General features: G+C 37.5%; 2 protein-coding genes across 4 annotated transcripts in view; both read left to right on the top strand.

Moving 5' to 3' along the window:
* Nucleotides 1–3,474, top strand: LOC110695878 (5'-adenylylsulfate reductase-like 7). The gene is made up of 4 exons (XM_021873105.1): nucleotides 1–408; nucleotides 1,551–1,732; nucleotides 2,050–2,174; nucleotides 2,659–3,474. The coding sequence occupies exons 1-4, from the start codon at nucleotides 229–231 to the stop codon at nucleotides 3,090–3,092; spliced, it is 921 nt and encodes a 306-aa protein (XP_021728797.1). The 5' UTR covers nucleotides 1–228; the 3' UTR covers nucleotides 3,093–3,474.
* A 936-nt stretch (nucleotides 3,475–4,410) lies between these two features.
* Nucleotides 4,411–24,207, top strand: part of LOC110695877 (mediator of RNA polymerase II transcription subunit 13-like) — a 36,341-nt gene continuing 16,544 nt past the window's right edge. The window contains exons 1-19 of one of the 3 annotated variants that reach the window (XM_021873103.1): nucleotides 4,411–4,714; nucleotides 5,015–5,098; nucleotides 5,195–5,268; nucleotides 5,364–5,503; nucleotides 5,580–5,666; nucleotides 5,915–6,002; nucleotides 6,134–6,217; nucleotides 6,557–6,634; nucleotides 6,730–6,809; nucleotides 8,244–8,322; nucleotides 8,442–8,765; nucleotides 9,253–9,312; nucleotides 12,477–12,726; nucleotides 13,420–13,659; nucleotides 14,885–16,246; nucleotides 17,263–17,530; nucleotides 19,398–19,530; nucleotides 20,039–20,126; nucleotides 20,289–20,367. In XM_021873103.1, the coding sequence (XP_021728795.1) occupies nucleotides 5,075–5,098; nucleotides 5,195–5,268; nucleotides 5,364–5,503; nucleotides 5,580–5,666; nucleotides 5,915–6,002; nucleotides 6,134–6,217; nucleotides 6,557–6,634; nucleotides 6,730–6,809; nucleotides 8,244–8,322; nucleotides 8,442–8,765; nucleotides 9,253–9,312; nucleotides 12,477–12,726; nucleotides 13,420–13,659; nucleotides 14,885–16,246; nucleotides 17,263–17,530; nucleotides 19,398–19,530; nucleotides 20,039–20,126; nucleotides 20,289–20,367 (3,538 nt within the window). In that variant the 5' untranslated portion in view covers nucleotides 4,411–4,714; nucleotides 5,015–5,074. Of the gene's footprint in view, nucleotides 4,715–4,997; nucleotides 5,099–5,194; nucleotides 5,269–5,363; nucleotides 5,504–5,579; nucleotides 5,667–5,914; nucleotides 6,003–6,133; nucleotides 6,218–6,556; nucleotides 6,635–6,729; nucleotides 6,810–8,243; nucleotides 8,323–8,441; nucleotides 8,766–9,252; nucleotides 9,313–12,476; nucleotides 12,727–13,419; nucleotides 13,660–14,884; nucleotides 16,247–17,262; nucleotides 17,531–19,397; nucleotides 19,531–20,038; nucleotides 20,127–20,288; nucleotides 20,368–24,207 lie in introns of all 3 variants that reach the window. The other 2 variants (XM_021873102.1, XM_021873104.1) reach the window with 2 other exon arrangements.

Below are 24,207 nucleotides of genomic sequence, written 5' to 3'. Positions count from 1 at the left end.
TAAAACCCCTAGATTTAGCAATAGCAATAATTAAGGTACGCGAGTCTGTCGTTGGTTCCTAAATTCTTATTTGTATGTATAATTAGGATTTGGGAGAGACAGAGAGAAAAAAAAAAAGAAAAAAAAAAAGTGAAGACCGAAAGGTGGTGCGGAGCAACGGCCTGCTTTAGTTTGAAAGAATTGGTTGTTGATATTGATTTTGTGAGTGTTTGAATATTGGAAATTTGAATGGAGCTCCAGATACCATTGACGACGACGATGCTGCTGCTGTTGCTGTGTTTGGTGACGCCTTCCTTAACTTTCTGTCATCCTTTGACATGTATTTGTTCGCCAAACTCTGATTACTTCCTCCATCTTCTTCACCATCAATGTCCTCGCCAGATCCCATCGTTCAACCCTCCTATCCAGGTTTCTTTCTTTCATCTTCTTCCTTTTAGGTTTTCAATTAATTATTTTCCCAATCAATTTTGAGGGAGCTGATCATCAATTTCATTTTTTGTTTTTTTATTTCTGTATAGACTTGTTTTTTCAAAATGATTCATTTCGTTTAATCTCTTTTTTATATATTATCCTTCACAATTAATCAGCTTCTAAAGAGCCGAATTAGTTAGCGCCCCGTTCAATGCCCCTGGCGGCCTGGTGTAGTATGTAGCTATGTACCGTAATAGATTGATAGTATTATTATGGGTGACTGAAATTGTTAAAATATAATAATTAATAAGAATTTTTTTTGGACCGAGCCTCATTCTAAGGATACAGAGTACTATTTTCTGAATTATAATGAATATCAAACTTAACCACGTAATAAATACTTAAAAAGAGGATCTCTTTCTATCATTGCATCTCACTTATTTTTACAGCTCGTTTGGTGGCCAAGTAGTGATAGAGATGAAATTTTATGTGTAATTGGGCAAGCCAAATGACATCTCAATATCTGTGGTAATAACCTTATACACAAACTTGTGTTTTCCATTTTAAATGTCCAATACCTCTCTAAATGGTAATGGGTGATTATGGAAATCTGTCAAGATTAAGGTATAATTTGGGGTGAACCAGATGGGCCGATAGTGTTCATTAACTTTGAGTTAAAACTTAAAACTCTATCGCCTACATTGTCGTTATTGTATCCTAGTTCATCCAATTGTAGTCCAACATCATTAATTCTGCACACCACTTGCTTTGGCGCGTGAAAATTTTAGTGCTCAAGCATTATATGTTTATATTGGAGTTTAGTCAGACCTTAAAATATTGGTACACCCTTGAAGCTTTTCTTTTTGTAGCAGATTCAAGACATTGGATGACCCTTGCCTGTCAGAATTTCTCGGCATGAAAACTAAAAAACCCTCACTATCGGGAAAAATTTAAACTTTCCTTTTCATCAGATTTCAATTTTAGGAACTGTAATGTGTTTTACTCTATTGTTTTAACATCATACATTTATGATTTATCGCTTTGTACATTGCAATTCTTATCAATTCTGTTTGACCTATTGGTTTCAGAAGGTAATTCTTGCGTTTACCTGAATCCACCCCTCCCCCCCTTTCTTGCAGGTGGATGGAGAAAACCTCGAACAAATTCTGAGATCTACACCAAAGGATGTATATACTGCTGTTCTCTTTTATGACTCAAGTTCTCCATTTTCAAATAGCATGAGATCTAAATTTGATATTCTGAGTTCCATGTTCCCAGGAGTTGGCCATATATCAGTTGAATTATCAATGGTCATGCCGAGGTGAGAGAATGTTGTACGGTGCTATAAGGTTTTATTACCAGCTTTATGGAGTTGATGTACGATATAATTATTGGCCTCTTAGTATTGTTATCTGTTGATCCTGCCTCTAAAAAAGACCTTGCTTCACATGGCTGATTCTTTTCCTTAAGTGTAGGGTAGTTTATATTGCTGTCATGTATGTCAGTGGTCTCCTTTCGAGTCAGGCCAATCTTTAAACTGAACAGCTCGAGAAAGAAGAGCTATTTCCTTACCATACAATTTAATTTAGCCTGTGTGCATGCAAAATTTCCTTATTTGCTGAATGTCTGAATTTGCAGTTTGTTATCAAGATATGGGATCCACAGTTTACCTGCACTCTTCATTGTGAACCAAGCTGAACCGATTTGCTATTATGGTCCCAAAGAGCTTCATTCCCTGGCACACTTTTACAAGAGAATTACTGGTACTGGCTTACAGCAAAAGAAAGTTGTATATTGTTTCTGGTTCCTATGATCTGTATGATGCCTCAAATATCAATCAATCTTCATTAAAGTACACATAAAATGTCTAATGTAGTCTTATAGTCTTTTTAAAAGATAGGAGTATTGATATTGCATATAATGGTGTTAAGTCAAGCTATAATGTTCATTAATGTGCTAATATTCATGACTAGCCTCACTGAATTATAATGCTCCGTTTGTATGAAGAACTGTTAAGTGTCTGGTGTTTAATAGTTCCAGGGTCTTGCTGGATGTATGTATTGCATTGTTGCTGCGGTAGTAGATTTAGGATCATCCTGCAGGTATAATTAATCCTGGAATCTCTGGCTGTGTCTTGCTGTCTTATCTTCTCTGTCCACATTTTCCTTCGGGTCCATTTTTCTTCGATTTGTGCAATCCTTTTCTTTGCTTTCATTTCGTGTCTTAACTGCTTTTCCTATGTATCAGGATTTGTCCCTGCAGAGTATCACACCCATAATGCGGTCGCGAACATAATGAATGGTGAAATAGTACCTGAACCATGGTATTGGTCATCATGGAGAGAAATCATAGTGAAAGAACCCTATCTGGTTTTTGCAATTCTATTCCTGGTGCTGCGGGGGTTCCTCTGTATTTGTCCAGAAATCTGGTCTTGTGTCACAGCATTATGGATGCTGTGCAAGTGCCAATTAAATTTGGGAATTTTGGGAGAGTCAAACCAATTGTTGGCCCGTGTTGCTCATGTAATGGATGTAAAGAGAGTATGGAGTAAGCTGAAGCTATGTAAGATTAGAAATTTTCAGGAAGGGGCCAGAAGTGCCCGTGTTTGGGCCTCTTCTTTAGCTTCTGTTTCCTTGGGCGAATCATCTTCTGCAAGGCCATCGTCATGTATTGAGTCTTAAATTGTTTGACAGACCTTTTTCCTCTGTTGATGTTCTTATGTGCTGAAGGACTCCAACATAGAGGCAGATAGTGTGCATTTTTATTTGTTGTTAATTACTCTTCCAATATACTCTGAAGGTTGAAGCTATACTTCTCGGGGGCTGAGATATCATTGAAGTGATCTTGTAAAGTGTATCACATTTCTCGGTTACTCTAGACTTTTTTTTTCCTTTCTTTTCTGTTCCTTTTTTAGAGAGGGGGGGGGGGGATGGTGGTGGTGATGTTTGTAATTAGTGTTTTACTGTGCTATTGAAGATTTGAAGCAATCACATTACTTAGAGCTCCTTAGTTGTAACTTGTAAGCCATTCAACTCTCTCTATAGTTATTAGTTGACAAAACTACTCAGTCGGTTACTTCTCCTTAGCTCCCAAAGATTTCCTTTCTTCAACCCACGAGTTTGCAACATTTAGAAAAGTTGAGAGGACATATTAATTATCATATCATGAGATTCGTGATGTTAAATTTTCATAACAAGTTGAGGATAGTCCATGACATTCGCTTGTTTGGAAATAAAATGAACACATGTACTAATAACAAATCTTTCGTCAAATATATACATTATGCGTGATCGAGATCTACACCACCCAAATAAAGCATTTGGTAATTTTCTAAGAGTAGTTGGGATTAGATTATTTATATAAGGGGTAATTTGATATACATTATGCGTGGTCGATGTCTACACCACCCAAATAAAGCATTGTCGTAATTTTCTAAGGGTAGTTGGGATTAGATTATTTATACATGAGGTAATTGGATGAGTGTATATGGGTTAATAGGATATTAATTAAGTTGCTCTTAGTTCGAGCTATTAGATTGAGTTTGATTTAACCTGATCTTATTTAATATGTCGGGCTACACATGCCATTTTTGGTTGAAATTTTCAACCTTAACCAAACTCATTTAATCTTTCGGCCTTTCGGGTTGGGTTTGTGTTAACCAATTTGATAATTCAAGTTGGAAAGCTCAATCCAAACCCACTAATATAAAGTCAAGTTCAAGTCATCTCAAGTATGTGGAAATGGTATGTGAGTGAAAATGAAAGGATTGAGGAAAATTGATGGTTTGTAATAGAGAGTAGTGGTGATCACAACTATGGGTTGAAGTGTTGAACTGACCTAATTTAAGAAAAGATGAACTGAACTGACCTAATTTAAGAAAAGATGAACTGAACTGAATTGACGAGTAGTTTAAGATTTGAACCCAAATACCCAATCTTAAAAAAGACTGCCACTTTTTTACAGGTTTAAACATAATATTTGTACTCCATAATAGATAAGGTTTGTCACGTCCCATTAAAAATCATTTATAAGAATCCTTTATTAGACGACTTTATAAAGACTCGCACCATTTAACTGGACGGATCTGACCTGGGGCGGGTCAAGCTTTTTAATGGTGCTCCAATCCAAACCATTGTATTACTCTTAACCGTTAGAAACTCAATAAGGAAAAAAAAAAACCGGACGAACGTAGCCCTACTTCCTCCTCCTCTCTTTCCGAGTTCGTTCTCCATTGAAGCGCACTTCACGTTCTCCATTGAGGTGCCTTCTAATACCTGTATCCCCTATTGAAGTAGCTTCTGAGGTAAGTTGTTTCTTTTTGTAATCATCATATCAATTTCACAATCTAGGGTTTATCTTTGATTTGATTTAATTTAATCTAAATGTCAGTGTAGTAAGTTTAGGGTTCGAAAATCTGAACTATTGGTTCTAATTACTAAGATTATGAAGATCATAAGCAGTTAGAAAAGAAAATTACGAGCCGAATTGATTAAATTGAATCAAATATGCTTTTTCTTTCTAAAAATATGTAATTTTTGGACGCTAATGTGATAATTGAATGAAATTTGGTTGCTAATGTATTGCAGAACACTTTAAGTGTTAGGATTGAACTAGGGCGGCCGCCCCTCCTGCCCTGGCTCAGGGACGGGCCTGCTCAGAAGTAATGTGGACCAACATTTTCAGAATCGTATGTATTTTAATATCTGTTTCTTCTTTTAACATTACATTAATGCCTAGTTCATTTCGATTTGATCTGGCTGTGTTGCTATTTATGCTTTTAAAGGGAGGCCTTCATCAGCTATCTTGGTTCCAGTTTCTGCCAAATGAATCAGATGTTACCTGTTTACCTGATAAAAGGTATTATCACAGATTCAGATTGTCTATTGTTTTTTTTTTTTTACGTTGTAATCGACTCGACAAACAACTATGTGATGATGGTTTTCTTTTGGCAGCTCAAGGACTGAACAGAGGGATGCTGCTACACTTGAACTTATCTCATCACATGTTCAGCTGCAGAAGGATGGATTTCTCAGCACTTGGACTAACTCCTTTGTGGGCCCTTGGGATCCTTCTCAGGGCACGCACAACCCTGGTAATTACTCCGCTTCCCTTACATCTCTTTTCTTCACTTCCTCTCTCCTCTTTCTTCATCTTACTTCTATTTTCAGATGAAAAAATTAAGCTCTGGCTTTTTCTTCCTGGCCGCCATTCCTCCGTTTCTGACACTGCTCAACCTGCTGTATGTAGATTAAGAGGTACTTGCAGACTCATTCCTTTTCCTACTTCTCCCCCTCTTTATTACTAGCGCCATTAATATGATTTTCAATCTTCCTGTTGGTTGAGGAGGATATCTATTGCCTTTTCCTTTCCTTTTTGAATTGTGATGCTGCTCTTCATTTGTTTCTTTCATCTCCATCTATTAATTGTTTTATGTAATCTGATTTCTGCTTTGATGTTTATGATATTTTATTATGTTCGTCTGACTTGACATGTCTTGTTGAAGTTGTTGCTTCTGGACTCTGGATTTCTCCGGGTGATTCTGAGGAGGTTGCAACTGCTTTGTCTCAGGCTCTAAAAAGCCGTTTAGAGAGGTTTGCTTGCTCATTTTATACTCTTTTTTTTTTTTTTTATTTTTTTTTTTACCTATTGTCTCATAGCAGGGACATGCTTTTGGTTCTTAAATTTTTTCTGCTTATCCTTTGCTTTTCAACTTTTGTTCCAGAGCACTTATTGGACTCTCATATGTGAGATATGGTGATGTGTTTTCAAGATATCGACCCTTTTCACAAAGTGAAGAACTCTTTAGGTTTATTGCGACTTTTCGACAAGTTATATGCTTTGAGAAGTGATAGTTCCTGTTTTTTTAGTCTCTACTGACAATGAGCAGTTTGCCAATCAAGTGATTCATGTTTTAAGGAAACAAGTTAGATGCTACTTGTTATAATATATATTTTTTTTTATTATGCATTAGTACTCTTGTCAAAGTTCTGATTTCTGAGCTGTTGGAAAGAGGGGGTGTAATTTGATTTACTGAGATTAAGGATTACAAGTGTTGATGTGTGGAATAAGTTAATGGGGGCAGAAGGGAAGATTGTGATGCTTCTTTATATCATTCAATTTGCTAATTTATTTTTGAATTTTGTAGGAAAGGCCAACCAACAATTGAATTTGTCTTTTCTGCTAGTGAAGATGCCATCTTTGTGCATGCTATATTATCAGCAAAGTATGTCTTACTATTTTTTCTGGTTCCTGATTTGTTTTCCCTGGTTGATCTTAACTAATTTTTGTTCTTTATATGGTTGTCATGTACTCCTCTAGGCATGTACGGACACTTTCTGGTGGTGATATGGAGAAAGTATTGAAGCTCTCTTCTAGTAGCCTTGGCCAGAGACTTCCAGGTAGTTACCCTTTTTTTTTTTTGAAATTACCTGATAGCCTTCTCTCTCTCTCTCTCATTGTGCATGTGTGTCATGCCACTACTAGTGTGAATCTTTTGCACTATACCTTTTGCATCGGTTATTATTGACATACTACCTTGTTGTATCATGGCTTTGACCGGATATTCTTAGATTTATAAATTCTTCGTGCCTTTTTTTTTTCTTTTCCTTATTCTGGTTTTTACTTGAATTCATGTCATATTGCTGCTGTTACTGAACTGTGACAGATACCAGTTATGTGACCATAAAGTATAAACTCCTTGGGTTATTCTAGTCTTCTCTTTTACCTGTTTCTTATAGAGCATTTGTGCTACTCAGTAGCCTGAATATATCATCACTGCTAAACAATGGGCACTCTGACTTGACTTTTTTGTAAGCTGACTGTGATGGGGTGAGCAATTCTGTTGTTTTGTTAGTCTAGCCTTTACATAAATTGGCCTCACTACGGTGTCACATTTTGCAATTAAATCTTGCATCTATTAATGCTTGATACAATTTTTTTTCTTTTATTTTGGTTCCCTCAAATGTAAAATATTTTAGGTAGAATATGTTTCCCTCTTTGTGTGTGCGACTGTGATATTGGCTTTATTGCCCCCCTGCTCACCTGGTATTTTTTCATGACTCTTTTAGTTTAGGTTTTTAGTAGATTTCCTTACTTTTAGTTGCTGGTGATTGCGTAGAAAGCACAAATGTTCTGCCAGCACCAGGGAAGGGAGGAGTGTGTGTGTGTGTATGTGTGTGCGCGCGCGCGCTCTCGAGGTTCCTCAATCCTATATTACACAGAAAGCCCAATCTGGAACAACACCCACTTAGAGCCTCTCCTTGTGTTAGTGAGCTCTAATCTTTGGGAGGAGTCCTCTCCCGTGATTCCAATGACCTCTTCTTTATTGAATCTCTCCACACATTAACTTATTTACTCCCAATGTGCTTAGAGGGCTTTTTTACATATGTCCTGTAAAGTATCTAAACTAAACCAATTTGCTATTAGTTACATTCTTAGCAGCTTGTCTTCCGTTCATCTTTTGAGAGTTAATTTACAGCTAATCAGTTTGTGTGGCATCAAGAAGTAATTCTCATGGTAAGCATCCTTCTCAATTAGGTATGGAGTATTAAGAAACTGAAGTCAATTTTCAATAGCCATCCAAAGGAGGTCATTTGTAGACCAATTCTTTTGAAAGCTACAAGTTTTGACAATTAGAGGGGTATGTTATGTATTAATGCTGATGCAGTATGGTCCTTCCAATCCATTTTCACTTTTCAGTTGTGTGCCTTTTTTAATGTGCTCTTGTTGTTTTCGTCATGCAATTTATGGGGGCATTACTTCAACTTGACGTATGCTCTTTACTTTTTCAACCTCTTGTTTTGTGCTGATGTCAAAATATCTTGTTATGGCAGTTGTAGTCTCTCCTCATGGAATGTGTGGCAAGGTTACTGGGTGCTGTTCAAGTGATCTTGTGAAGCAGGTGTTTGTCGGGTAAACTACATGGGATGCTTTCTATTAGCTTTCTTTATGGTCTCACAGCTCTTGCTCAAATGTATAGTTTGAATCCTATTAAATTTGACCCTGTATCTTTGTCACCACTTTGTGGTTAGGCCTGGTGCATCAAACACTTCAACTGGATTAGTTGGTTTACCATATACTGCTGCTCACACGTCTGGTGGCAAGTTGGGGGGGCAGAATTACTACTTAGAAGTTACCCTTGGTTGCAGTTCTTCTGGAAGTGAGAAGGTGAATTTGCCTAATTCAAATATCAACTGCTCCAACCGCCCAACATCTGGATCCCCCTCTATTGCTAAAGGCAGTCAGAAGGTTTTTACTGGCGATGCTTCTAATTTTGAAAAGACTTTCATATATCCATCTGAGGCGGTTCTTGTTCCAATTTTGCAAACATCATATGCAAGATCTTTTTTGAAAAGGTGCATTAATCACTTTACAGTTCTGTGCTGACCTATTGTTCATTTTCCTTGCATAAAAAATATTTTATGTAAGGGTGTTTAATGGGTTATACCTTCATCCCTAAAAATAATTTTTTTAGGGATGAGTGATGAATGATGATGATGATCACAAATAAGTTCCTGCTTTCTCAGTTTCTCTATTTCAAAAGTCTTAGAATGCTGAAATAGAATATGGAGAAGAAAGAAAAAGGTTTTCTGTAGTTTGTTGACTTGATGGATATGATATTATGATGAGTTTGTCGAATGGCCAGAAGGATTCTGTGATTGCTTAGGCACAATGATAGTGACTTTACTGACTTAGTGAGGAGTTTCTGGCCTACATCTATGTTTTATCTTTTTTTGTTTCCTGATGGTCACATTCTTTCACTTGGGCAAACATCTCTGTTTTGTGTCTGTGTTTCTTAATAGTCACATTCTTCCACCAATCATTTTCCATTGATTTCTGTAGATTTTGGCTACCAAATTGGACGGGGCTGTCGCTGTCTGGTTCAACTCTCTTGATGCATTGGTTAGTCCCAACTTAACGTTCTAACACTGTGTTCTTCTTTTCTTTTTCCAGTTTTGTTTTACGTTTTATACCTGAACTTTAAATGCTTTTTCTGGCGTCACAGAAGGTTTTTTTTTTATAAAACTCTGTTACTAGTAAAAGAGACATCTTTACTTAATGTCCATAATATTGGCTGGTGTGGTGTTTGGCATTTTTGTATTATTTTTCACATATACCGAGGACTGTGCACCAGTCTAGAACTCAGACGTGAACCGAAATTCATGATTTTCTTAGGTTAGATTCTGGTCCGAACCAGTTTATACGGTCTGGTCCAGTTTTTGACCAGATTGGACCGGTTTATAAAAAGTTTCAGCAATGCCGTGGATCCTAAATCCAAAAACAACAACATTTAATTTACAAGTATGGCTAAAATGAAATACCTTGTTAATGTCACTATTTTTAATTTAATACATACAATATTGGAGCTAAAATCTTGCAAAGAGTATATATTTATGCTTAGTATTACATGAATAGAAGAAGATAGAAATTTTTTAAAACTTATAAGTGGAGGAGAAGGGGTTGCGTGAGAGAGAGGAAAGTGGGTTAATTTCATTATCTACATTGTGAAATTGGAGATTTGAGGGGAAGATGAATGTGGAATTTATGAGCCATTGATTGATTGAAGGAGGCCAGAGAAAGGGGATGATATACTCTGACCGTATAAGAAGTGAAAGAAAAGAAAAGTAGTTTTCATATCTGGAAGAGAGAAGTTATGAAGTAACTTTAAAGTTCTTTGGAAAGGTGAGAAAGTCGAAACCCGTTAGTACTCCACTACTCTGTATAAGATGGGAACCAGGTTGACTGGACCAGAATCAATGATTTACATAGACTGGAGACCTGACCGGATTTCCGGTCCAGGTCTATTTATGCACACTCTTACCCACTCACGTACGCTTGCACACGCATGAACTTGAGTGTTCATACACGTGATGCGTGCTTAAAGTTTTGTATAAACTATAATCATAAAAATAATCATATAGTTTTACTGTTTTTTATCATGTATTATATTTATACATCGTATTTCTTGGAAAACTTATGTATGAATATTATTTGGGTAAATACAACTTAAATATGAAATACAATATACATAATTAAATATTGAAATTGGATTATCTATTATAGTTTTCAAGTTTTGTTAATGTTTGATGTCTTAAAATGTTTTCTAGAGTAAATCAATTAATTGTCAATTGTCAAATCCTTCGGATTTTGTCAGGTCTACAAATTATTGTAATTTTATAATTCCCTAACTTTCTTTTCATGTTATATTTTCAAGGGGTATTTTGGGCATGTATATTATGGACACCAATATTTTACTTCTTACTCTCCCTTTACTTATGACCTATTTTGTTTACCTTATTTTCACTTATTTATGGAAAAATAAAATAAGTTCAGATAAGTCTAATAAGGATTAATAAGGGTTACCTAAGTTTAAATTACGGCTAAAATAAGTTCTGATAAGGTAAAGTAAGTTTAGTAAATTTAGAAAAGATAAGTGCTGATAGTAGAGATGATTTTTTTTTTTTTTTTTATTTTAATTTTTTTTATTATTTATTATTAAATCTTTTTCATATTTTCTTTTACTTGATTCTTTTCTCAATTCATGTATTCGAAATAGATCTATGGTTGAAAAATTTTAATCTTTACTTAATCTGAAATAGGAGAATTTCAACAATTTAATTGTTTGTTTCATATTAAATCTTTAATTTTTGTTCTTGAGTCATTTTTATACTAGAATTCAACTATATTTGTTGGTTTTCAGAACTTTAAAATTACGGATTTTTCACCAAATACCATTGAGGCATTGAGTTTTAATAAAATTCACCAAATACCACCAACTTTTTTCGAATTCACCAAATGCCAATCACTTTTTACAAATTATGACAAAATGCCTATTTTCTTAACAGACGTTTAGTATGCCGTTTGTGTTAGTTTACTAATTCACCATATACCACTCTAATAAACTTTAATTCACCATATACCACTCTCAAATCTAATAACAGCTACTTTTTTTTTTTTTTTTTTTTTAAATTTTTTATTTTATTTTTCTTTAACGGCTAGTTTGTGTATAAAAGTAGCTTCCTATAGGGGTGTAAAGTACAGCCACACCTTAGTTAATTTGCAAAGATGTCCACACACTCTAATTCGTCATCCTCTTATTATGAATCTTCATATGTGAGAGTGCCAAACAAAGTGTGCTCACGTGGAAGGAAATTTGCAATTAGGAGCTTCGATTCGGCAAAAAATCCTCAAAGATTGTATTACAAGTGTGATGTTTCTGATAAATTTAGATGGTGCAAGGGTCATATTGAGCAAAATGTTGGTTTGGGTTAGAAATTCATATTGAGCAAAACGCTTTGCCGACTTTGAAATTCATAACCCAAACCAACATTTTGCTCAATATGACCCTTGCACCATCTAAATTTAACTCACCGACCGTTATAAATGGCAACGACTAGTTTTATTGTTTTTGTTTTTTGTTTTTTAAAAAAAAGTAGCCGTTATTAGATTTGGGTATATGGTGAAATTAATTTTATCAGAGTGGTATATGGTAAATTAGTAAACTAACACAAACGGCAGACTAACGTTTGTTAAGAAAATAGGCATTTTGTGATATTTTGTATAAAGTGAGTGGTATTTGGTGAATTTGAAAAAAGTTGGTGGTATTTGGTGAATTTTGTTAAAACTCAGTGGTATTTGGTGAAAAATCCGTTTAAATTATTTTTTTGAACTTATGCATCCATTTTTATTGAACAATAAATTTAAACTTTAAAACTTGAACGCAAAATTCCTTAGAATATGTCAAAAGTTATGCATAACATAAGGTTTAAGGTAAATAATGTTATTTATTTCAACCAAATTTAGTTGGATTTAAGAGTAATTGATGAAGACTCTTGCTATATATGATCTACAATGGAGTTTACTTGAGGAGAGAGAATGAGTATTCTTGCGAAGAGAGAATCAAAGTTAGTTGCATACCTATTGGTGAAATCAGCCTAAAGTAGTTTAATTTATTGTTGAATTCATGAAGAACTTGGTGGGATTTGATTTCGGAGCTCTCTCTCTCTCTCTCTCTCTCTCTCTTTTCTTTTTTTTAATTGCCATCTCTCAAATTCTCTGCCTCACAGCTGCGGTTCTGAGACAGACGACGTGGATGATTCATGGTCTGAATCTGATGGTATCAGCTTGCAGCATAGATTACACAGTAGCAGCAACAGCAATAATAGTAGTATCAGTAGCATAAGCAGCAGCTCAAGTGATAGTGATTGTAGAGCCAAGGCAACGTCTGGTGACCTTGAAGGTGATGCTGATTCCTTAACTGGAAGACAGTCAGGCCTATCTTCCGTTGATCCCATGGATACTAATGGCCCTAAACAGGTGAGACATTATCATTTTGCTTATGATTTGTCCAAACAGAGGCGCTACTTAAGTCAGTTTTGTGCATTTAGCACTTTTGGTTATTTCTCGGTTTTGTTGGTCTCCTTTGGCAGACTAAGATGATAGATTGTGATCTATGTATCTATTTTTGTGTTGTTTTTATTTTGATGCATTATCAAATGATGGGATTTTGTAAAAAGTGGTCTGGTGGTTGGGTGTAACACCCCCCCCCTCTCTTCCTCTTTTGTGGCGTGCAGCTGTTAATGAGGGGTTATGCTAATTATAGTTTAGGTGTCCTTTCTGTTTTTTTTCTTCTGCAAAAGAGGATTATATGCTTGTTGAAGTGTCATGCTTAACACAGCCAGTTTCATGTTTGCTTGTCTTTTCAGCTGTTGACTAAGACTTGTAGTGCATGTACTCAGGTAGATGATAATATAATGACAGTTTTGTGGATATAGTACCTTTTACAATTTTCTGATATGTCTTTTATTTAAGACTGATAGTACCTTTCATAATTTTTAGAGCTCACTTTGCTCTAGTGGATGTACACAGCTAAGTAACAATATAATGACAGATTTATTTGGTGTAAGGCAAAATGTACCTTGTTGAGTGATTTTTGTTAGGCATTGTGAGCAATTTATTCTGCCTTTGTATTATTTTCGTTCAAATTATGAAGATGAACTGTCAAAACAGGGTGCAAAACGTCCTCGTACAGGAGCAGATGATTCATACATTCAAGCCGGTACTGTGGGAAATGTTCCTAAACATGAATACAGCAATTCAGGCATCCCTGGAGTCACAGATGATCATGTTGGGTCTGAGTGGGACTGGGATGATGATGACAGAGGTGGGGGCATGGATATACAAGCCCTTCTCTCCGAGTTTGGTGATTTTGGTGACTTTTTTGAAAATGATGCATTGCCATTTGGAGAGGTACTTTTTTTTATATTGCAGGTTTTATGATCTTCCCGTCTATGTATCTATAACCATTCACCACTAATGGGTGCTGCTCCTTAAATGGACTTGTGTTTTGGTTTGGATATATTAGAAACTCCTTCCTTCCAGAATACTTTACCTGTATGCTTTTTTTCAAAGTCAAATATCATCAGCTTTTACAATATTTTGCACTGTTATATAAGAAGAATATTATCATGTAAGCTATTTTTTAATGTGTATTTTGGTCACTGCAAAATAAGCACAAGGTAAATGGGTTAAGTATTTTGGGTCAGATGGTATTGATTTGGAAAAACAGTCGTAGTAAGATAAGGTATTTGTCAATATTTCACGGTGTATATCTTTCATGGATGTTTGGGTCTAAAGGCTTGAATTGGTTTATTGTTCCAACTTCTAAGTGAGTTCAAATCAGTATAATGCTATTCATGACCTTCTAGGAGGCATTAAGATTGTTATTGTTGGCTGTAAATAATGAGCACAGCTTAGTGAATACTGTTTTAGTCACATGAGAGTTATAAAAGATGTCGGTAAATGTGTATCTTGTTTAGATAGAAGACAATAAAATCAGACATATAGACTTGGAAACTGTGACGCTTTTGGCCTTTTACATTTCTTATATTGAAGGCTGTGTTTGGAAATCAACATGGGCCACTTCTTTAACTTGTTTTCTTACATTGCAAAATTTGCCTTTTGGTGGTCAAACATCTTCAACGTTAACTGAATGTTTTTAATTGTGTTATTATTTAGTAATATGTATTACCGTATGAGATCATGTTAGATTAAGATCGATGTGTATTTTCAGTATACCCAACTATCTCTCTCTCTCTCACTCTCTGTCTTAATTATTACTGGCCAATGTTTTCTTGGATAACCGTGAACAACCATATGTTGTAATAAAATAAGAACAGGTGAAGATGTGAAGGATATGGATTGAATGTGTATTTATTGTTTTCATCCCAAAAGATGCACCATAGATTTATTTTAAAAAGGCTGCATCTTTAGTAAAAATTAAATAAATTTACATACAGTTTTAAAATTTTGCACTTAAATCCTGTGTATTCTTTTTATGTGACCTTTGCTATTGTTTTTATTAGAAAAAGAAATATGCTTTTCTATTAGTGTGGTTCTGTTCGTTCTTACTTTTGATACTAAACACGTTGACATTATGTAATGAAACTTGTCTCCACCTATTTTGTTGGGGAAGCCCCCAGGAACTGCAGAATCTCAGGCACATGTGTATTCTGGGCAAGATTGTGGAGATGGAGGTGGCAGTCCTTCTGGTACCCTAATGGATGTTCAGGATCCAATGCTTTTACCTGCAAGTTTCCAAATGTTTGAAAGCCTTCACTCTCCTTCAACAGCGATGGAAGAGTGTGTTAGTAATATTCAAGAAGCCACAAAATGTAACTCAGCTAGTCTTGTGAGCTGTGCATCAGCAGCTTCAAATGGTGAGATTGATCATGTATTGAAAGCTGAAGCATTACTGACTTTTGCCCCAGAATATGGAGCAGTTGAGACCCCTTCAAGTGAGCTCTCCTCAACTGTTTTTAGAAGTCCATACCAACCAAAATCTCAGAAAGCTGAGAGTTTGAATTCAAGTGGTAGTAATTATGTTTATGGGGCAACACCACCTTCATCTCCTGGCACTAAAGGACGTGAAGAAAATCCTTCTCTGGCTGCTGACTCCAGAATACATCCTGGCAAACATGATATTTGTTCTGATCTCCAAAAATTGTACACTCAGATAGAGAGAGGTCAAACTCTAACAGAAACAATGTCTATTAAGAACAGTACTGTAACTTCTTCTGAAGGGGCACCATTATCGTTGTTTTCTGGGTTCAACTCTTCTAGTACTGTCAAATCTGTTCAGGATATGACTAATGAAGTTGCTAATAGTGCCAAGCAATTCTTTCTATCTCAGCGAACAGTCCCTTCTGTTGAACTTGAGTGCCTTATGTTTCAGGCTTTTATGTGCAGGATAAGACATACATTACTGCCTTTTGGTAATCCTGCCTCTACTGCCGGCAACAGATCCATTGGCAACATGGGGTTGGGACAATTGCCTGGTGATCTGAGTGGCACACCTGACAATTTTCCTAGTAAATCTGAACTGAGGAAGAAGGATGCCATACCTGTTAGAATTGCTGGTGATTTTGATGGAGGGATGCTTGATGGCCCTTTTAATGCACCCATTGGGGTTTGGCGCTCTGTCGGGACGTCTAAACCTGCAAAGCCTGCAATTACACCTACTGCTGAGGTTTTTCCTTCCTCATCTCAGCCAATATATAATGAGGAAGCAATGATTTCATATCGGAAAAGACAGCCACTTCAAGACTTTCTTGATGCCATGCCATTGCTTGTCCAACAAGCTGCCTCGTTTGTTGATGTTGCATTTGATGGTGAATATGTTGATGGTCCATACAGTTGGCTTGCATTACAAGAGCAGTGTAGGCGGGGATTTTGTTGCGGGCCACATATGGCTCATGCGGGTTGTGGTGGCATTTTAGCTTCTTGCCATTCTTTTGATATTGCTGGCGTAGATCTGCTAGACCCTGTGTCGGCTGATGTAAGTATTGATCATATCTGCTATTCTGCATGACATATGTTCCCTGTGTTTAATTGTAATTATACATGGATATTAAGGGGCCGTTTGGTTGGGGTTAATAATCAAAGGGAATCGGAATGAACTGATATCATTCCCTTTGTTGTTGTTTGTTTGTCACTTTTTTGATTCCCTTTACCCATTTTTATTTTTGAGTTCACCCATTTTTAGTCTACATTGATTCCCCACCCCCCCTAGACTTTCCCATTCCCTTTCCCTAGCCACCATACCCACCACCGTTGTACTTGCCGGAACTAGCCCAACCACCTCGCCACGGACCTAGTCCCCACCGCCGGACTCGCCGCACTTCCCCCACAACTCGCCGGAGCCCGCACACCTCCCCCACCTCTCCCCTCGAAAACACCTCCCCTCCCCGGAAAAACTTCCACCATCACGCAAAAACCCTATAAAACACCATCCCTCCCCTTAAAAACGCCGGCCGACCTTCCCCCCACCCTTGAAACCCTAGTGGCTAGCGTTTCGAGGGTGGGGGGAAGGTCGGCCGGCGTTTTTAAGGGGAGGGATGGTGTTTTCTAGGGTTTTAGCGTGGTGGTGGAAGTTTTTTCCGGGGAGGTTAGGGGCTGCAAGGGGTGGGGGAGGTGCGCCCAGGGCTGCCGATTCCCGTCGACGTTGTGGCTGGGCGGTGGGGTGGCTCCTGGTGGCTGGAAAAGTGAAGAAAGGGGATGTGTGGTGGTGGTGGTGATTCCCTTTGTTTATTGAAAACCAAACAACACAGTACTTGGAAAGGGTTTCATTCCATTCTCCTACATTCCCTTTGTTCATTCCATTCCTATTCCCTCGCGCGAACCAAACAGCCCCTAAGATTAGTTAAACATAAAAATGGTGATATTGGACGAGTTGACCTGCTATTAGAAGTGGATCAAAATAATATTATAGTTAAAGTGAAATGGAGTATGACTTTCTAAAAATTGTGTCTTTCCTTGGTTCATCTTTGTGCTTATGCATCCCAAACCTTTCAGGTTCAGACATCATCAGTGATAAGTTTGCTGCTGTCTGATGTCAAAACAGCTTTGAAATCTGCATTTGGCTCCTCAGATGGACCTTTATTTGTTACCGATTGGTGCAAAGGCCGATCACTTTCAGCAGATGCAGGAACTACAAGCGAAGGATTATCTGCAGAATCTACTTTAAGTGAATATAGGGATTCATCTATTACTACAGCACTATCTGTGAGCGACCCAGTGAGTCCGTCACAATCCACTGCTGGTATGCCATCTGGTTTGAGAGGTAAAGTTCTACAATAGTTACATTACTATGCTGGGACGCCTTAGGTGGTCAATATTTATAGAAATTGTATTTTCTAGTAATTGTTAATTGTTTTCAAAGCTTTACAAGTCTTTTTCTCCTGCAAATTAATTTGACCTTAGTTAATTTTATTTATTTATTTTTTTAATTTTTTTTTTAATATTTTTGTGAACTACTAAGCTCTCCATTGTCGTGCATAATTATTAGTGCTAACAAGAACTGTAAGAAAATATTCTTAGCTACCACTGGTGGTTATAGAAAGTTGTAAATCATTCCTCATATTGTTGTTGTCTCTATTTTCTCTGGTGCTGTGCTTTGCTGGAATCACGTAACATTTCAAATGCTAAAGATTAGTACAAAATTTCCTGACAATGCAAGGCTGCTAAATAACATTTTGGGCTTTCAAAGCATCAAAACAGTGCACTAGGTTAATTGTTCTTAACACGCACAAAGACTTTCAGAGAAAGATGAAAATTAATTGAATTGTCAAAAGTTGGAAATCCTTCAAATACTAAATAATGGGTACAAAATTTCCTGACCATGCAAGGCTGCTGAGCAACTTTTTAAAAAGTATACTTACTGTACTATGTTAATTGTTCTAAAGTTGTCCAGAGACTTTCAGACAAAGATGAAAAGTAAATGAATTGTTAAAAATTGGGAATCCTAGTCACGGAATGATAACAATGGAGATTTGGACTGGCTGGTGTTGTCAAAATTCTCCAGATCCAGTGGAATTTGACTCAACTGTACTCACTAGACAACTTGATTAATAAATTTAAGCATTAATTGGGTGGAATTCTGACGTAACTCAGGTTTTTGATCAATTAGGATAGCTGACTGTCATGGTGGATTGTTTTAGTAGCAGTGAAGCTTGGTGGCTGGGAAATTTGATAGTGAGATGCACAGTTGAAGGAAGTTAGTATTAGATAAACATAATTTTATCCAGAGTTCCAATGCACAATGTTATCATTCATCAGCACCTTGGGAACTTTTTGTAGGGAGAGAAAAAGAGGGGGAGGGGGGGGGGGGTTGAGATCTGGGACAGGTAGCCAGTTTCTTGTTGAATTGATGCAGATTTTCTGTTGTTTATGATCTTAGGGCCCCTTGCCTCAACTTAAGAAGGTCTGGGTAATGGTAGTTGTCATGTTGTGGGGCTTTCAATTTAGTTCTTTCTATTTTCTTTAGGGCGAGAAGGAGGGGGGCGGGGGGGTGTGAGGGGCTTACATTCTATATATATATTTTTTGTAAGGACAGGGTGGGGGGGGGGTTGAGATCTGGGACAAATAGCCAGTTCCTTGTTGAATTGATGTAGATTTTCTGTTATTCATGATCTTAGGGCCCCTTGCCTCACCTTAAGCAGGTCTGGGTTATGGACTTATGGTAGTTGTCATGTTGTGAGGCTTTCAATTTCGTTTTATCTATATCAATTGATTAATGAGTTCCTTTGTTGGATGTGCAATATGATTTGGTTGGCACATTATTTGGGATGGGTAATATTCAAGGAGGGAACTATAAATCTGTATGGCGGTTGTTTCATCTTTTACTTGTCAATGATTTTTATTAATTAGTTTTGAAATATCCAACATAATAAGGTCTGTTGTAAAGCTTTCTGCCTGCAGACCTGTATATTCTGATCTTAGCTATTGGCCCTTACGTACATTTATTTGGGCATGTAATTGTAAAATGAACTTAATATCCCTGATTTGTACTTATTGAGCCTTATCTAAACTAACCTTTGTGGTAAAAAAATAAAGCTGTAGATCTAATCGGTGAAGTTAATGTTAGCTGTTGAAGCGCTGGTTAAGCTTATTGTATGACAATAATTTTTACCAATCTCTTTATTTATCAGATGGGAGTAAAGGGGATGACACTGGTCATAAAAGGTCTAACCAGGAGCTCTGCATGTCAGAGTCAGAGCCACAGCTGCGATCACGGAGGAGACCTTCTCTGCTTGTGATTCCATCTACTTCTATACTTGTTGGGTATACAACTGATTACTCTCGCTCTCGTTCCTTTTTTTGGACTTGTCCCCCCCCCCTCTCCGGCGCTTGTTTTCTGTGTTTAATGTGGTTAACCTTTTATCATTAGGTAGATGTGTATCTTTTGGTTACGTTAATGTAAGAATTGGCCACCTTTTTTTTTTAGTATATCGATTTAGTATTTCATATTGTTGATATATATTGTTTTAGTATATCGATTGGTTAACCTTTTTTTTTTTTTTAGTATATCGATTTACAAGCAATTGCCCCTTTTCAAATAATCAGAATTTTGTTGATATATATCGATTTAGTATTTCATATTGTTTTAGGAGATGGTCTTTCAAGGTTTTTTTTTTTTTTTTTTTTTTTTTTTTTTTTTTTTTTTGGGGTAGAAAGATGACGGTTTTTCAAGTTGATTGCATGGAATTGTTGCCTAATGTAACTTGTTAATTATGGTGGCAAAAAAATTCAATAATCTCCATTGTTAGGATAACATGAAATTGTGTTGTAGGTACCAAGATGATTGGCTGAAGACATCAGCAAGCTCTTTACAGTTATGGGAAAAGGCTCCACTTGAGCCGTATGCTTTTCAAAAACATGTAAGTTACTAGAGGTTTGTTAGATGGAAATTGGCTTGTCATATTCCACTAAATCTAAAATATTAGAATAATTGTGTTTTACAAAAACCAATTTCACAAAACTGGCCTTAATCTTTGTCTGATGTTTTCTTGGTGTCATTTTAAACCCTTATTTGGTGGCAGGTGTCTTATTATGCTGTCTGTCCAAATATCGATTCCCTTACTATGATGGCTGCTGATTTTTTTCAAGAACTTGGAAGTGGTGAGTGAAAAATACTAGTATCTCATCTTCTAGCTCCAATTTTCTAGCTTCGCTTTTATTATTATCTTCTAGCTCCAATTTTCAATAACTTGGAAGTGGTGAGTGAAAATATTATTTTATTATTGTTATTGTTACTGTTATTATTATTATTATTATTTATTTTTTTCCTCAAAAACAGACAAAAAATAATAATAATAATAATAAAAAAATCATGCTACCTATAAAAAATTAGTAGGAAGCGGATACTGGACCCCCACTCCTCTAGCTATAGCAAAGCCTATCCTAGTGAACATGTGTGCGACAGTTAGACCCCCTTGGTATTATTGTTATAGTTATTAGTATGTAGGGAACCGGAATTCACACAATGATTAAATAAGAGATTTGGCTAATTTAAGGCAAGCTTGATTTTTTGATTAATTAATTTGAAAGCAAGAACGATTACAAAGATAAATAATAGCTTTAGGCTATCAATCTCAAGGGTACCTTGAGGCTACTAATCTCCAATAAGTTCTCAAATTTTCTGGATAAGTGGCTACCTAGGTTGCACAATAACGGGTACGAACACGGATACGAGTACGAAACGGATACGGAAAAACGTGTATCTCAAAATAAGGGACACGAGTACGAGATGTTAAAAATCATAAAATATACTTTAAAAAAAGAATTTGACCATATATCTGTAATTTCGTCCTCTCATAAGATTATATAGTATCATATTAACAATATGAAGGCACCCATATCATTTAACAATTACTTCCTCCGTTTCTATTTAGATGACCAACATTCCTAAAAAGGAAATGTCACAATACTTGACCTATACTATAAATGAAAAGTTTTTATCTACAAACTCACATAATTACACTTGATTGGCCCCACTTACTATATGCTTAATAACCCCCAAATCCCCTGCTACTTCAACCCTTCTCCATTAAAGCCCCACCTTCTCCATTAAAACCACCACCCACACCGGAATCACACCCTCACCGGAAATCACCGAAAACCACCACCCGTCTTGAAATACCACCACCACCCTTTCCGCCGTACAACCACTACCCTCTCCGAAAATCACCATCCATCACAATGTGCTACCCACAACTCACTGGAAATCATCCACCGAAATATGCTACCTTTACCATAAATCGTATCCTACGCACTGATTATCCATCTCTGCGATCCTTACTCATCGGAAATCACATACCCACTATTGAAAATAATCACCCCAACAACACTGCCAACGCCGTACCTTAGCTCTATATTCTCTCTCTTCAAACCCTCTAATTATTAGATATATAACCCACCACCACTTTCACCCACCCACTTTTTATTTTTGGTTGAAGAGAAGAAAAAGATGAAAAAAGGAAATTGAAAGGAAGAATTGGGTAGATGTGATGGAAGAGAAAGAGGGTAATAGGTGAAACCTTGGTTAAAGGAGAGAGGAATTATGGTGGGGAGGTGGTCATGGAAGTGACGCGTGATGGCAAAAGGGAGGATGAAGTATTCTTGGCTTCAATGTATTTAGTGTCGGTGTGTGATGTGGGGTTTTGGATAGTGGGTTATTAATTATGCTTTATTACTAATAAAGTTATTAAGCTATTCACAACACTTTCTCTCTCTTCTTTCTTAAAATGTGTGCCCAAGAGCTATGGGTCATCTATTTAGAAACGAAGAAAGTACCTTATTTATCTTACACTACTTAAAATTTCTCAATAAAAAAAGTTGAACAACCTATATCATAGTAGGATACGATCCGAGACGTGTCGTCGTGTGTCCCACAGGTGTCGGTGTTTGACACGGTGTCCGACACGGACACTACAGTTGGATGAAGTGTCCATGCATCCTAGGTGGCTACTACTACAAGCCTTACAATTTATACTCAAGCACTAAACATTGCCCTAAACTAATTTCGGTTGACTTCTAATACTTGGAAATAACAACTTTCTTGCCATGGTTATCAATGTGGTGTCTCCTCCTTTTCAAGCTTGTCTCTTTCCCAAATTGGCTTTCTTGACAAAAGCTATTGCTTCCCTTGTTTCTCTAATTCTGAATTTGATTTGCTTGTGAACTTGTCCCACTTGGTCAACGTGACCCTTCTTGGCCTTCTGGTGATAAATCTTAATGGGATGACCCAAATTCGGCTCCATCCCATTACCCGCCTCCTCTAGATTCACCTTGTCCTCATTGTGAAAAGACGGAAAACGCTCCGCTATGGTGGTGCTGTCCTCCTAGGTGTCTTCGAATTGGGGCAAGCCGCGCCACTTGATTAGAACCTCAGCTAGGGCGCACCTCTAGCACCTCTTTGAGGTCCACGACCAGCTCCATCTCAAATGTCAATAGTTTGGTTTACCGGAGCCGTCCCTACAACGCGTTTGAGTTGTGAAATGAGGAACACAGGATGAATCTTACGCCACCTTCCCTACCCTCTCGAGCACTCGAAAGGGTCTATAGAATTGTGTTCCTAGCTTCTCATTTGGCCGTTTGGCCAATATTTCTGACGGAACGCTGGAGCTTCAAGAACACATCTTCCCCAACCTTGAATTGCTCGTCATGGCGTTTCTTGTCTGCATACTCCTTTTTGACTTGTTAAGCCTTTAACAGATCAACTCTCAACCTCATCCAGAATTCCATCTCACTCTTTCAATAACTCCTCTAACCTGTCCACCGGCGTGTGCCCATGACCAATCCGCCACAACTTCGGTGTGAGTTTGGTGGCTATATGGGGCGATGTATTATAGGCGTACTTTGCCGAATGCAGCCAATTCGGTCACTTCTTCGGCTGATCGGCGATGAAGCAGTGGAGGTAAGTCTCCAATCCTTTGTTTACAATTTCGGTTTGGCAGTTCGACTGCGGGTGATACGCCGTACTATTCTTCAAGTGAGTCCCCTGCAATCTGAAAAGTTCTCGCCAAAAGATATACTCATAAATACCCGATCTCGATCGGAGACAATGGTGGAGGGAAACCCGTGCACCAAACAACCTCCCGGCAAAGTAATCAATCACTTTCAGGGCGCTCCCCAATAAAATGGCTATATTTCAGCAGTTGGTCCACCACAACCAACACAGAGTCAATCCTCTTCGACACCGGCAACCCCTGCATGAAATCTATGGAGATATTCTCCCAGATGCCGGAATTGGTAAGGGCTGTACAATCCCATCAGACTCAAACATTGCATTTTCAAACATAATCTCCCACGACTCGTCTTATTCCGACCCAAAACTAGTCGACGACAAGGTGGAGGTATGTTTTGACCTCTCCGTCGTGGCCGCATGTTGGGGTGTCGTGATACTCATGGAGCAGGATTTGGATGATCTTAGAGGATTTAGGCATGACTATCCTCCCTTTGAACATAACCCGTTGGCCTTCTAAGTGGAAGCCTAGTGGGCTTTCTTCACCCTTCTTGATGTGTGCTAGCCATCCATCAGCTTCAATTTCCTCTTCCAACTCCTAACTCCTTGATCCACGCAGGATAGAGCATTCCTCATCCATTTTTGATACTCTCCGCACACCTCTCGATGTTGTGTGATGTAGCGAACACTTTGTTGATCGGTCCTCACTACAAAGTTCCTTCCAACAAGATAGTGCTTCCATCTCATGATTGCCAAGCATATGGCCATAAGTTCTTTCTCATAAATCGACCTCTCCCTAGCTCTTACTTCTAATAGCTCGCTAACGTAGGCTATGGGTCTTGCACCTTGCATCATTACCGCTCCTGCTCTGCTCCAAACCTGGAAGCATCGATCTCCACAAAAAACTCTTTCGTGAAGTCGAGCATAGCAAGAATGAGTTCTTTTATCATGGCCCCCTTGAGTGCCTCAAAACCCTTTGTCGTTTCCATCAACTA

This window comes from Chenopodium quinoa, unplaced genomic scaffold (genome assembly GCF_001683475.1).
Source record: "Chenopodium quinoa cultivar QQ74 unplaced genomic scaffold, ASM168347v1, whole genome shotgun sequence".
Classification (NCBI taxonomy): Eukaryota; Viridiplantae; Streptophyta; class Magnoliopsida; order Caryophyllales; family Amaranthaceae; genus Chenopodium; species Chenopodium quinoa.
The sequence above is the reverse complement of the archived record's forward strand: the minus strand, read 5'-3'. Positions and strand labels throughout refer to the sequence as shown.